Source organism: Colletotrichum truncatum (assembly GCF_014235925.2).
Source record: "Colletotrichum truncatum strain CMES1059 chromosome Unknown Contig_0003, whole genome shotgun sequence".
NCBI lineage: Eukaryota > Fungi > Ascomycota > Sordariomycetes > Glomerellales > Glomerellaceae > Colletotrichum > Colletotrichum truncatum.
In genome coordinates this window covers 6313360-6326377 of record NW_027222400.1, presented here as the reverse complement: position 1 = coordinate 6326377, position 13018 = coordinate 6313360, and the positions used below count along the sequence as shown (strand labels likewise).

Here is a 13018-nt window from a genome sequence, read left to right as displayed (position 1 = left end):
GGTAGCGCCAGATATCGCCCAAGTCATGTCGTCTAGAATATCTACAATCGAGCTATATTATAACGATTCTTAGGAGGTTCTGTTCAGATGTAATTTAAATAAAAAAAAAACACCCGCATGAACATCATCTTGTCGATTTATTCCCACGGCAATCATCAAGCCTGCCTCTTTTGCACCTAAAACTAAAAAGATGTTGCATGACGAAGAGCTGTATCCATATTCTATCCCCGTTGACAGAAAGACTGTCTTGAAATCCGGAGCTCTTACCAGTCTTCCTGTTCGAATTCACAAGTATAATCAGTTAGCGGACGCAGGGGCAGTATGTCTTACCGGTGATTGGGGCCGGATTATGAAAGATGGGCAAGACAAAAAGTCTAACGGCTCACCCTGTGTTGTTGGAAATTGGGGAAGCTTCATCTGGCCGGAAAGCATTCCAGAACGGCTCGGCCTACTTTGCTACCTCTTGGACGTCGGTTGCTTTCACGATGTTAAGTTGTCTTCCGTGCGAAATTCGCGCAGCTGTGACTGACATGCAAGTAGACGCATGCGAGGAAATGTCTATTGCAGCCGCACACGAAGAGCATCTTGATCTTGATGCCGCCATGGATGTAAACGACAGCAGACGGTTGAGCAGCGATTCACGTTCAGCTAAGACCAAGGAGCTGGTGTCAATGGCTATCCTCGAATGCCTCAAAGTCGACCGTGTTGGGGCTCTACGTATGTTGGAAGCTTACCGCAAACAATGGCTGGCTGTCATGGAAACGTACAACACGGAAGAAATTGACAGCTTAGATGAGTATTTCACATCGCGGGCAAACAACGGAGGCATGGGGTTCGTTGCCATTCCCAATCCAGAGGCCAGCGTGCTTTTTCAGACAAATCGATGTTAACACCGTATGTGGCTAGTGCATATTACGCCATGCTAGAATTTTCTCTGGGCATAGTTGTAAGCGACGAAGAATATGACTTGATGGCTACGCCTATCAAACACGTTGAGCGGTGTATGCTCCTTACCAATGATTATTGGAGCTGGCCACGGGAGAGAGAACAGGCCAAAACCCAGGAAGCCGGAAAGGTTTTCAACACAGTTTGGTTCCTTATGAAGCAAGAGCAGTGTTCAGAGGAAGATGCCATGGCAAAGGTGGCTGAGATGGTCCATGCCGAGGAACTTCGGTGGGTCAATGCCAAAAATCAGATCTACCAAGAGCATCAAGACCTTCGCCCAGACTTGGTCAGATTTCTAGAAAGCCTGCACACTGCACTTGCTGGCAATGACTTCTGGAGTTCACAATGCTACCGCCATAACGACTGGGCTCACATTCCGGAGCAGCCTTCTGAAAATCACCCTAAGATCCATGAGCTTGCCTCTTTGGGAAGAATTGCAGCCTCATCAGATTCTGAAATATCGCTCATGCCGCCTATGCCGAAGGACAAGATTCCCAACGCAGCTCAAAACTCGCCTACCTTGTTCTGTCCGGCGAAGTCGGTCTCAGATAACTTCCAAAACCAGCAGTCAGTCAATTCTATTAGCAACTCTCATACCGAAGCAAATACCCCTGACGCCTCGCGATCCTCGTCTTCGCTTCCTGATTCCAGCTGCCCCACGACTGTTTCTGATGATGCACCGACGCCATCTATTTCTGCCTCAAAGGTCATTTCGGCGCCTATTCAATATGTGCAAAGTCTGCCGTCCAAGGGTTTTCGAACAACCCTGATAGACTGCCTTAACACATGGCTGGAGGTACCCCAACGAGAGATGGATAGTATCAAGAAAGTCATCAACAGTCTACATGATTCATCACTCATCCTTGATGATATAGAAGACAATGCAAAACTTCGTCGTGGGTTCCCAGCCACGCACATCATTTACGGTGCGAGTCAGTCTATCAACAGTGCTACTTTCCTCTACGTCCAAGCAGTGGAGGTCATCAACGAGCTAGGGGATAAGAAAATGATGAACGTTCTGTTGAGCCATCTGCGACAGCTTTTCTACGGCCAGGCTCTTGATCTTTACTGGACTTTTAATCGGAAATGTCCATCCGAGGACGAGTACTTTGATATGGTCAGTCAAAAGACCGGCGGTCTCTTGCTTATGGTATCAGACCTCATGATGGCAGCTAGTCCACGTTATGCAGCAGATCACGAGACATCGCAGCACCTTGTTCATAAGACAATTTCTAGCTTTCTGCGTTTGTCGGGTCTCTACTATCAGGTTCGGGATGATTACATGAACATTATGTCTGCGGATTACACCAACAAGAAGGGATTCTGCGAAGATTTGGACGAGCAGAAGTTTTCATACATGATGGTTTACATGTCGCAGAAATGCCCAGAAACCATGTGTCAGATTGAAGGGATGTTCAAAGCTGTGAACAACGGCATAGCTGAACCCATGGAGACAAAGAAGTTTATGGTCTCTCTTTTGCACAAATCTGGATCCTTGGATGCAACAAAGAAACTTTTGATGAGATGGCAGGACGATATTAAGAACGATATCGGGATCCTAGAGGGCCAGTTTGGTTTGCAGAACGCTGGATTGCGTCTACTCATGGAAAGTCTTAGCATAGAAGCAATTTCTTGATAATCGCACTGCAGTCGAATGTTGTAACCGATATCTCGGCTTTTCAAGACCTGTTACAAACAAAAATATTCAAATTGCTACGCCAAGTTAATATTCGAATGTTTCTAACGCAATTGCTACTCTTGAAATAAGTACCTCTGGTTTGGATCTCATTCAACCAAGTAATAACTGTAGACACAATCACAAATGCGAAGAGATTAAGGCATTTCTTAATATTTCCGAAAATAAAATCCATCAAACGGCATTCTACCCATGACTCTTAGTGACCTTTCTAAACTTGCTGATTTCAGATCATGTTTTGTCATCTGCTGCTTCGCCTGCTCTATCTCAGCCCACTCTAAATTCCTTGCCTCTATCATCTTCTACCCCCTTGAGGCTACGCGTATCGTTTGATTTCCCAGCCTAACTTCGCTGACGGTCTAATTGGTGGATTCAGTAAGACTTTTACCTATAATGGCATCGGGACTCTCTCCGGTGGTTTCGGCCCCATTGTCTCCAAGCAGTGGGATGACATTTGACATAAGCGCGACGATGCAGAAAGAAAGGTTGGCAGAAATTCAACCAGAAAGCATATCTAGATCATTGGAATCATAGAAAACAGCGAAGCTGTTGTACGATTCATTATGCCGAGGTTTGTTCCATCTGCGGAGGTTGTGACTGCGGGGTTATGGCTCGGACCCTCGGCCACTTGTGCAATTGAGGCGGCAGTCACAGAAGGATCCAAAGATTGACATCTGCCATCACTTTTTGGTGAAAATTCATATTTATCGTATAATAAATTCATCATTGATTTACACAATGCCATTAAGAGCGAAGCTTGTCGGACATTTTACCTCCGGGGACAATGGAGAGGCACGCGTCGCATCGGCTTCCGGATCCGCAGCGGATAGGCGTGCTGGACTGGCAGAGCTGGCGCGAGATGAAGAGATCCATTACATTGTTGGCGACTGGATGTCAGAATATAACATGGCTCTTAGGGGTGGCGCGAAAGCCGACAATCCGTCGAACTCAGCTGAGTATGAGTCGTCATTTCTGGAGTCGATTCAGCCGGCATTGGGACATCTTGACACTCGGCGCATCAAGGTTGCCGTCAACGCTGGGGCGAGTGATACGAAGAAATTGCGCGACGTTCTGGTCAATATGATTAATGAACAAGGTCTGAACTTGAAGGTTGCCTGGATTGAGGGGGACGAGGTGATCGACGTAGTTCAGAAGGGATTGGAATCAGGGCATGGGTTTCAAAACCTGACAACTGGTAATTACTGGCCATCGAGAGTTCCGATGATACTGAATTATAGTAACGAATTTAGGCCGAAACATCAAGGATTGGAACTACGAGCCTATCTATGCCCAAGCTTACCTTGGTTGTTGGGGCATCGTCGAGGCCTTCCAGCAAGGCGCTGACATTGTTTTGTGCGGCCGTGTCGCAGATGCATCACCTACTGTTGCATGCGCAGCATATCATCATGGCTGGACTCGTGTTGACTACTCTCGGCTTGCACACGCACTTGTCGCCGGCCACCTTATTGAGTGCACCACTTATATCACTGGAGGTAACTTTTCAGGGTTCAATAGCCTTTCCGGAAACTCTGTTGATCTCGGTTTTCCCATTGCTGCAATTGATAATACCGGAGAATTCAGCGTTTATAAGCAATCTAAGAAGGATGGGATGGTTACACCGGAAACATGCACAGCGCAGCTGTTGTATGAGATTCAGGGGCCTTACTACTACAACTCCGACGTTGTTGCAGTACTCGATAAAATAAAAATGGCTCAAGTTGGGGAGAACAAAGTGTAAGATACCTTTCAACTTCTTTTTAACTTATCGACTAACATCTTTATGGGCGTGTGTCCAACGTCGGACACATGAAGCCTCCATCGACAACCAAGGTTGGCATAGTTGCCAGAGGTGGATACCAAGCTGAAGCTCACTATTTCCTCTGTGGGCTCGACATCAAAGAGAAAGCTGCTTTGTTTGAAAGACAAATTCGGCATGTACTGGATGAAACGCAATATTCTTGTCTCAAGTTCAGCACCAATGGGTCGTGTCCGGAAAACCCATCAAATCAGGATGCGGCAACAGTTGACCTGCGCATTTTCGCTCAATCACGTTCTAAGGAGACACTGTCCCCCTTGAAGTTTCTTAAGCCGATTGTCGATAATATTATGCAAAGTTACCCTGGGGCGACGTTTCATACAGACACACGGCAAGCCTTCCCGAAGGAATTCTATGAATGTTGGGTCAGTATCATCCCGCAGACCGCCATAAAACATGCCTGTCACCTTCCATGGAAGGATCAGCACGTGGAAATACCTCCTCCGATGGACACGGCAGCGTTTGTTTACAAGCAACCAACGTACGAAACGAGCGACCCTATAAACCCTGCGTCTCTCGGACCAGCAATTAAAGCGCCGCTGGGATACATTGTTCACGCAAGGTCCGGCGACAAAGGATCTGATAGCAATGTCGGCTTTTTTGTGCGGGATTCAGGTGAATGGGACTGGCTTAGATCTGTGTTGACCGTCAATAAGATTCGAGAACTTTTGGGCGATGATGACAAAGGAAAGCCCATTTTCCGCTTTGAGCTTCCACATCTCCATGGTAGGCAGCTTTCTCACTATGGTTCTGCACAACACTGACATGACATAGCTGTTCACTTTCTGCTTAAAGACCACCTCGATCGTGGTGTGACATCAAGCTCGTCTTATGACTTCCTTGGGAAGAACCTGGCAGAGTATTTACGTTGCAAACACGTTGACGTCCCAGAGATGTTCTTGGCCCAAGGAAAGATCTGACGTCTAGGTGTAGATTACGTTGCAACATTTCTTCTAAGGACAGAGTTCTGATCACAGCCGATGAGCTCCTTGTAACCAGTCATTATCGGACACCACGGGATGGAGGGGATTGCGATACATTTACAAGAGTGAGAATAAGGATTCAGTACAGAACCGAATGAACCGCTTAAACCTTGGAAATGAAGCTTTTACAGTCTCCTACTAGTTGATATACTGGATTAATCGCACCTGAACGCCCACGGGAGGCTTAGGGGCATAGCATCAACCATGGAATACTATGCCAGACACAACATCAAGACGATGACTGAACAGACACGACATTTGCGGCTTAGATACATACTACAGCCGCTCTACTGCTATTAATATGAGCACCTTTCCACAGCGTTGAGAGGCTTCTGATACATTCCTTGGGGAGGTGGGTATGCTCAGAAAAGACCGATGCCTTATCCTCACATTAGTTGCCCGAGAAACCATTCCTAATTAACAAATTCGAAATCAAATGTCTATGTTACTCTTCGAATTGCCTCCATTCTGGTTCGATTTTCAAACACGGGGTCAAATGTTAGTTAGCTATGACGGTGGGCAGCAAAGAACACGCGATGTAGGGACCTTAGGGACCTACAGAACGTTTAAGCTGCTTAAGGACGTCCTGCGAATATCTACCCCGGCAAATTGAGTGAAATCAGAGGTTCGGTGATGTTACTAAAAGGAATATATCAGAATTACCCATTATCCCATCAACTGCTGCTGGGCTACAAGTACAGGTAAATAGCATGCGGAGTTACAACCAATCAGGAACAGACAGTGTGAGTTTCCTCCCAATTCCATACTTATTGTCCGCGGAATTTGGAGAAATATGGGCCGTTTTGTGGCTCGCAATGGGCCTGTAGCCCGACAGCACTTGATGTGATGGGTGACGGGATACCTGGAGCCCAGCCGCCGATCATCTTAGATTGTTCTGCTAACGTCTGGAGAAAGACCTCCCTCACAATGTCTTTGCACGACAGGGTTTCGTCAGATAATTCTGAGTTCATAATCCTAAGCACTCTAGTTTGTGGAGCAGCTCACAGAGGAGTTTCGTATGAAACGCCTGAGACATTCTTTTACGTTGAGTGTCTTCTTGCCCTCTATCGTTTCGAAACCTCCAGTGGAAAGATCATGACGTCTGTTGCGGAAAGGCACAGCTGCTCATTAGCAACCCTGTCAGAGTGTCCCTTGGCTAAAAACCACATCTTGTCTGTTGAAATGAGGATGAATAGTACCTGGAAGAAAAGCCTGATACACCTGTATCGCTATTTACCTGTCCCGTCGTGCTCGCCCCGTTACCCATTGCCAACGCCATATTCACGTGGCGCGAATTGAATTTGGCCTGCGACGCAGGGACCGAAAACAGTCCAGGGGGTGACGCGGCGATGATTAAGTGGCGGGTTGATAAAGCAAGGCTCGAGGCCCCATCAAGGCATCTGTCTCATCCTTTTGGCTGACAAGCGAATCACCGACTAGGATGTTGCTGATAATCCCCCTAGCCAGAAGGGGCAAAGTGGCGTGGCGCTCATCCCGCGGATCATCCTATCCGCCAACCGGAGCATATGCCCATACCGATAGCTCGGAGGTGTAAATATTTCAGGTATTGAGACCCGTGGTTCAGGAGACAAAGTTACCCGGACGCAAAACTCCACTGATCTCCTTCGCTTCTCGGGATGCTGCAAGCCAACCAGGCGCGTGGCGGGATTCCCTAGCTTGAGACAGCGCCACATGCCCGAGGGGGAAACGAAGCTATCTTGTCAGATGTCACCTTATGGTCAGTTGGAGAGAGAGCTGGCCCTCGCAGCGTACATGAATATTTTAAAACGTCATTGCTGTGCCTGGTTATATAATAACCTGACATGCTGCAGTTCCAGGCTTTGAATTATTACGGAGTCCAAGCCATCATCAGTAGTTGTTTTTCACAAGCTCCTACAAAACCATCTGTCCATTAATAATTGTTCAGCCATCTGGTTACAGAACCAACGCCTTGACATTACCATCATTTCGTAGCCCACCGTCACCCGCCATTATGCCGCGCCTATCAGAAACCATTAAACAAGATCACCGGAGGATCGAACAAGCATACAGATACATTCTTACTGCGTCGTCGACCGAGGATAAAGTCCGCTGGAGAAACGAACTCGCTCTCGAACTGGCAAGGCATTGTATCAGCGAGGAGCAGGTTTTGATTCCTGTCCTTAGGGACCGTCTATTTGACGGCGCATCAAGATGTGAAAAGAATCACGCCGACCGGATGAGTGTAAGTCTCTCCAGCGCATTTGCTCCTTTTCGTATGGAAGGGATGCTGACGATCAGCAGTTGAAGGAGAAGATCTGCAAGCTCCAGGTTATCCCTGTCGATGATGCGAGCTTCGAATCCGAATTAAAAGCACTTTGGGTTGATTTGGCAGCACACGTTCGCGACACCGATCACCAGGACGTTGCAAGGCTTGAAGAATGTCTTAGCATTACCGAGTCCGAAGAGCTTGAGGAGCAGTTTCGAAACACGATGCTATTCGCCCCTACCAGAAGCAATCCCTCGGCCTCTCACGGGCCCCCATCAAAACTGATTACGGACTTTCTTGCTACGAAAGAGGGCTCGCTTACCAGCCTTGATCCGATTGTTGGAGGAACTCAATAAAGCTTTGAAGTTTATCGCTGGATTCAAGCAGTCGCATGATATATGATGTTATGGTTAGATGAAACGTCAGAATATATTATTTGACTCTTTAAGGGTTATACCTTTTGCTTTTGAGTTCTAACTGTGTTTTTTCGCTCGACGTAGATCTGAACCCATCTTTACAGGTTGATTGATAACCGTTCTTCGCATGCGACCTAGTTGAAACTCGATGATTCCCACAGCAACGGCGTAATTTTGAAGGGTAGTTTCCTTAAATCAACAGTCGATATTGACATGTAAACTCTAATACCGAAAGTCCGGAGACATCGGAGACGGGAGATGGAAGTCGGCCCCACTTACGCGGGGTTGGCCGTGTTTTGTCACGTTCACGTCATTGCCCAGTGAGACCCAGACTCCGGCAAAATCGGAACGCAAGCTACTGTTTATTACAACCAATTTTCAAATAACAATTATCAGGGTTTGAATTTGCTGAAAAGAGTTTAAATTGAAGAATGCCATTAGTATGTTATGAAAAATGACTTGCTACTGTTTCGAGTCCCACCATTAAAGGAATCCCTTTTTCCGACGATACGGGACATGTTAGCTTGATCGCATTTGCCTGCCCCAATGTGTTGTGCGCAAAAAAAGTGCCATTACAGTAAAATTACGTAGGAAATGCTCACGCGGCCCACAAGAGTTCGTTCCGGCGACTCTGTCATGTTGACGTTGCTTTGCTCCGCACCCTGGATTATTGAATGCAAGCCTGCATTCGTTTGGATCAAATCAGTAAGCAAATGCAACTTTAACGGCACCAGCGACTCCACTCACCATTCTGATGTATCTTTACGTAGAGTACGTAGTTGAAAGTCTAACAAGTGATTCGCAGTCACCTCTATGCAACACGCCTTGAATTTTCTGCCAAGGGAGTGACATCAGAAACCGTTCAACGACATTGCTTCTGGCGGCAAGCAAGTGGAAAACCTAGGAACAAATTGCAACAGCATGAGCCAGAAAGTGCCAATTATTTTCGGGGTCTTCGGGTCACAGTAAGCTTAAGTAGAGTATATAAGCTGGACCCCAGGCGCTGATCCTGTTCAACTCCCGCTCTCAACTCCGAAATCCACTAGCAATTCCCCAACCGTCGGAGAGCTTTCAAGGATGTCTCACAGATACGAATACCGGGACGACTTTCCGTCGCGTCGACGCCACCACTCTCCCAGTTACTCCGAGTATGGGGGAGATACCCCATATCCCAACTCGTCAAGGGATGCTGGGGCTGTCCGACTTGCTCGGAGACATCACGATCACTCTGATCGAAGAGCGCATTTTGAAGATTATCAGAGCGATCGACACCGACCCTACGATGATGAATACTACTACTATGATGAAAAGCGATCGCACTCTCGACCACGATCTAGAAATCATGATCATGAACATGCAAACGAGCATCACCATGGGCGTCGCCGTAGCCGAAGCAAAAGAAGACATTCTAATGCAGGTCCTAATTGGAGCCAGGCAGCGATTGCGGCTGCTAGTGCTGGAATCATCGAAGCCGGGCTGTCAAGGAATGACAGAGACCGGACATCAAGAATAGTTACAGCCGCAGCGGGGGCTGGTGCCATCGACGCCGTGGCCGCGAGGCATCATGAGAAGCCTCACAAGAGCTGGGAGCATATTGTCGGAAGCACAGTGGGCGGGTTAGTAATAGACCGTGTTGCCCATGGTTCAGGACGTCGTTGAATTTGGTACGATAATGATGCAACGAATAGCGATGTAATACTAGATTCACCAATATAGAACGGATTATTTGATCAACTATGCCCTTAACCTTTGGCTTCACACCATTGATAGATGCATTATTGCCAGATTGAAGGCACGTATGGCATCGGCCCGGGATGCACCGATGTATTATAAAAAACTGTATCCTGTTAGAGGTTGAGTCTATGTCTGGAAAGTTTTGTCAAGCATTGGAAAAGGCTTGATCATTTGCAGAACAGTTAATACATTTGGTTCCAGTCACCCGATTATCCGAACTAGTTCCAAAGGCTTGACTGCATTCCGACTTAGGAAAGTCTCTCAATTTAAGCGAAACTAAAACTGATGAGCTGAATCGTCTCGCATCAGCACGTAAATAATAGACTTGCCTTAAAAGAACCGGACTGGGAATAAATTCCGCAGAACAAATGTCTCTGCCCTTGATGCACAGATTGAACTCAGGGATCCGCCTGACAAATTAATTTTTAGTATGGTCACATTGCTGGGCTTACCAGACAAAGACGTTCGCATTGCTTAGCTAAACCATGCATTGCGAAAGCCAGGGACTAACGTTAGGCTCCGAGTTGCCACAGCCAATTTATACTGTTTTTATTCTTCTTGAAGCGACTTAGCAATACGCAGTTTAAATATCTTGGAGCTGTTCAAGTGCCATTTGATGTTGTTTCTTTGAACTTGGACAGCAAATCATTCAATCTGACCTACCCAGTCATAATTTGACATATACTATTAAGCCAGGAATTCAGTTCCGTAATCAATTTGGGCGGCCAAAAACGGTGAGCGCACCAGACCTACCAAGGGCCCTTTGCGGAACACCAGAAGCGCCGGGAATGCTCCTAAGCAACCTCGACGCTAGCACAATCTTTGTTGTTGATGGATAATATCAAAACACAATGTACGAGAAGGGAGGCGGCTTCCTGCTTCAAGGGCCTCGGAAGCGATGCTGAAATTGGCCGTAGACAACAGGTGTAACCGCCAGTATTTTAAGCGCCATAGCGCCCCGTGTTAAACATCATTTGATTTCACCTGGGTCGCGAAACAGGCAGCCTCCTATGTCTTGGGCTTGAATATTGAAAAAGACAATCAACAGAAGCTGTTAATAGTCCTATTGTATGTACCACAAGCCTACCAACATTCAACAGATGATCCAACCTGTTTACAGTGCGGACTCGGAAGAATCTCCAAAGTTTCTTGTGTTTGGGTTTTGGTGCACAACTGCCATCAAAAAGTGTGATTCTTTCATGTTGTTTCATTCTTCCGACTGGCCCTTCTCTATCGGCCTCACCGAAATGTCCCAGTCCAAATTCTTTCAAGTGAGAGAGCCACAGCTATAGTGAGACCAGCCACATCATGCAGGGGCTATGTCCCGAAATGGATATTGTAGCCACTCTCTCTCTCTCCATCATCTTGTGCACAAGACATTCTGACCACCGGAATCAACTTTCCCTTTTGATGCCGCTGACATAAGGTTGGCTTTCAGGAGGCAGGGATTGTTCAGCTTTTGATCTGTGCGCTACCATTGCTTGATATAGCGGCTTTGCCATGGTGCTTCCAGGATGACAACTTGAGATATTGAAACTCTATTTCCTCCTATTAAGCAGATCACGCAGGAAACAATCTATTTCCATCTCAATGGGTCCCTCTTTTACGTCACCCGAGTTTCCTTATTTGGCGCGCTCAGACTTATATCCAGAGCGGCACTACCTGCCCCTTATGGCGCTTTCATTCACTTTATGCTTGATACTTTCCTTTCTGAGCCAGCCTCTGAAAAGGGAAGAAACACGTTTGGTTCATCTTTCCTCTCCCTACATTAAATTTTTCCACGCCTATCCCCGTTCGATGACCTCAGCCTATTCCCTAGATAGGCCTCCATCCAAGATGTCCCATGGCATAGGCACGTTGTTATGAAGTGGAAATGGCAATAGAATGTCTCAATGTTGGCAACCTGTTCCTCACGCGTGCGACGCTCTTTTCCTTCAATCAAATGCATACAGAAATCGAGGCAGGATTTCCAGGCTCGCAGATGGCCTGTTCTCCACATTGATGATAGGTCTAAGGCGATCATGCCAGCCTCAGATATTATGTGCGGCACACTCGTATCCGCCCCAGCACAGGGGCCCGGTTTGGAAGAAAAAACCCTTGTTTGGCTAGCATCAGCGCGGTCGTTGATCTCTCGACTGCAGGGTCACACGAGGAAACTCCAGTGCCGAATTCCGTGTTAACAGATCGTCATAGTCATACTTTTCGAGGCCGAAGAACACACTCCCCTTGCGTCTGTTTAGTATTTCTTGTACAGTGGAGCTTTTACGTTGGCTAAGGGGCTTTTACAGAGGATGGAATCGGTGCTTTGTATAGTAAATCTGGAGATTCAGTGTGAATAGGTTAATACGACACTTTCATGACTCAAATCTAGTATCTTAATGCCATGCTACCCATCAAGTTACCCATAATTAGCATGTAAACGACCCTAAGGCTTTCTCTCGTCTTATCCGCGAAATGGCGATCCATATCTATGAGTCAAGCATCGCACAGCCCCAGGTGTGCTAAAGATTGATCACCCAGCTCTTAGACCGCTTGATGATAGAAAACCAGAGTGTGCAAAGCCTTGCCAGAAATATTTATAGGCCACCAGTTACCTCCACTGTGCCTCCATCTTAAATCACTCGTCTCAACGTCTCATCTCTTTAACTTTCCTGGGTCGTCTAAGTTTGCTTTCACAACCTTTCGATCAACACGCCACCTTACCTCACAGAAAAGATGCAGTTTACTACCCTTTTCCTCCTTCTTGCGCCGCAAGTCATGGCGGCAACCTGGAACCTTTCCGGCACCTGCAAGAACCAGATTTGCGAAATCGACACCCAGTACACCAGCCCTCAGCTCGTTTGTGGAAACTCAAACGGTCGCTTTAGTGACACGGGCAGAAATGGAAGGTCAAGCTGTACCGGATCAAGCAAGTGCACGTACGTCTGGACGTGCTAAGCATCTAATGCCACGGATGAATGAATTGGTAAGTGGGAGATAGCACGACAAGTCTTACTAAGTACTTGGTCCTGACTTTGCAATTTAGGGATATCACCTGTTAGGAGTTGAGCGAGTCGAGTCTCATTTACTGCCATTGGTTTAGAGTGTATATTGAGATGTGAAAGGGCCGGCTCCTCTAAGCCCGATTGCTCTTCAGTTTACAGTATTGGATATTGGTTGACCGCTGCATTGCATCCAAGT

At 46.9% G+C, this 13018-nt stretch overlaps 5 protein-coding genes across 5 annotated transcripts; all 5 read left to right on the top strand.

Moving 5' to 3' along the window:
* Positions 1–530: 530 nt before the first annotated feature.
* On the top strand, positions 531–2581 carry CTRU02_206640 (Fusicoccadiene synthase 1; the record flags this gene model as incomplete). Its single annotated transcript, XM_036731997.1, has 2 exons — positions 531–832; positions 907–2581. The coding sequence occupies 2 exons, from the start codon at positions 531–533 to the stop codon at positions 2579–2581; spliced, it is 1977 nt and encodes a 658-aa protein (XP_036576228.1).
* A 798-nt stretch (positions 2582–3379) lies between these two features.
* CTRU02_206639 (DUF1446 domain-containing protein) lies at positions 3380–5377 on the top strand (the record flags this gene model as incomplete). Its single annotated transcript, XM_036731996.1, has 4 exons — positions 3380–3836; positions 3892–4375; positions 4426–5183; positions 5232–5377. 4 exons carry the CDS (start codon positions 3380–3382, stop codon positions 5375–5377), a joined length of 1845 nt encoding a protein of 614 aa, XP_036576227.1.
* A 2056-nt stretch (positions 5378–7433) lies between these two features.
* CTRU02_206638 (hhe domain protein) lies at positions 7434–8044 on the top strand (the record flags this gene model as incomplete). Its single annotated transcript, XM_036731995.1, has 2 exons — positions 7434–7664; positions 7724–8044. The coding sequence occupies 2 exons, from the start codon at positions 7434–7436 to the stop codon at positions 8042–8044; spliced, it is 552 nt and encodes a 183-aa protein (XP_036576226.1).
* A 1137-nt stretch (positions 8045–9181) lies between these two features.
* On the top strand, positions 9182–9763 carry CTRU02_206637 (uncharacterized protein; the record flags this gene model as incomplete). Its single annotated transcript, XM_036731994.1, has 1 exon — positions 9182–9763. One exon carries the CDS (start codon positions 9182–9184, stop codon positions 9761–9763), a length of 582 nt encoding a protein of 193 aa, XP_036576225.1.
* Positions 9764–12553: 2790 nt separating this feature from the next.
* Positions 12554–12775, top strand: CTRU02_206636 (uncharacterized protein; the record flags this gene model as incomplete). The annotated part of the gene is made up of 1 exon (XM_036731993.1): positions 12554–12775. One exon carries the CDS (start codon positions 12554–12556, stop codon positions 12773–12775), a length of 222 nt encoding a protein of 73 aa, XP_036576224.1.
* Positions 12776–13018: the final 243 nt, after the last annotated feature.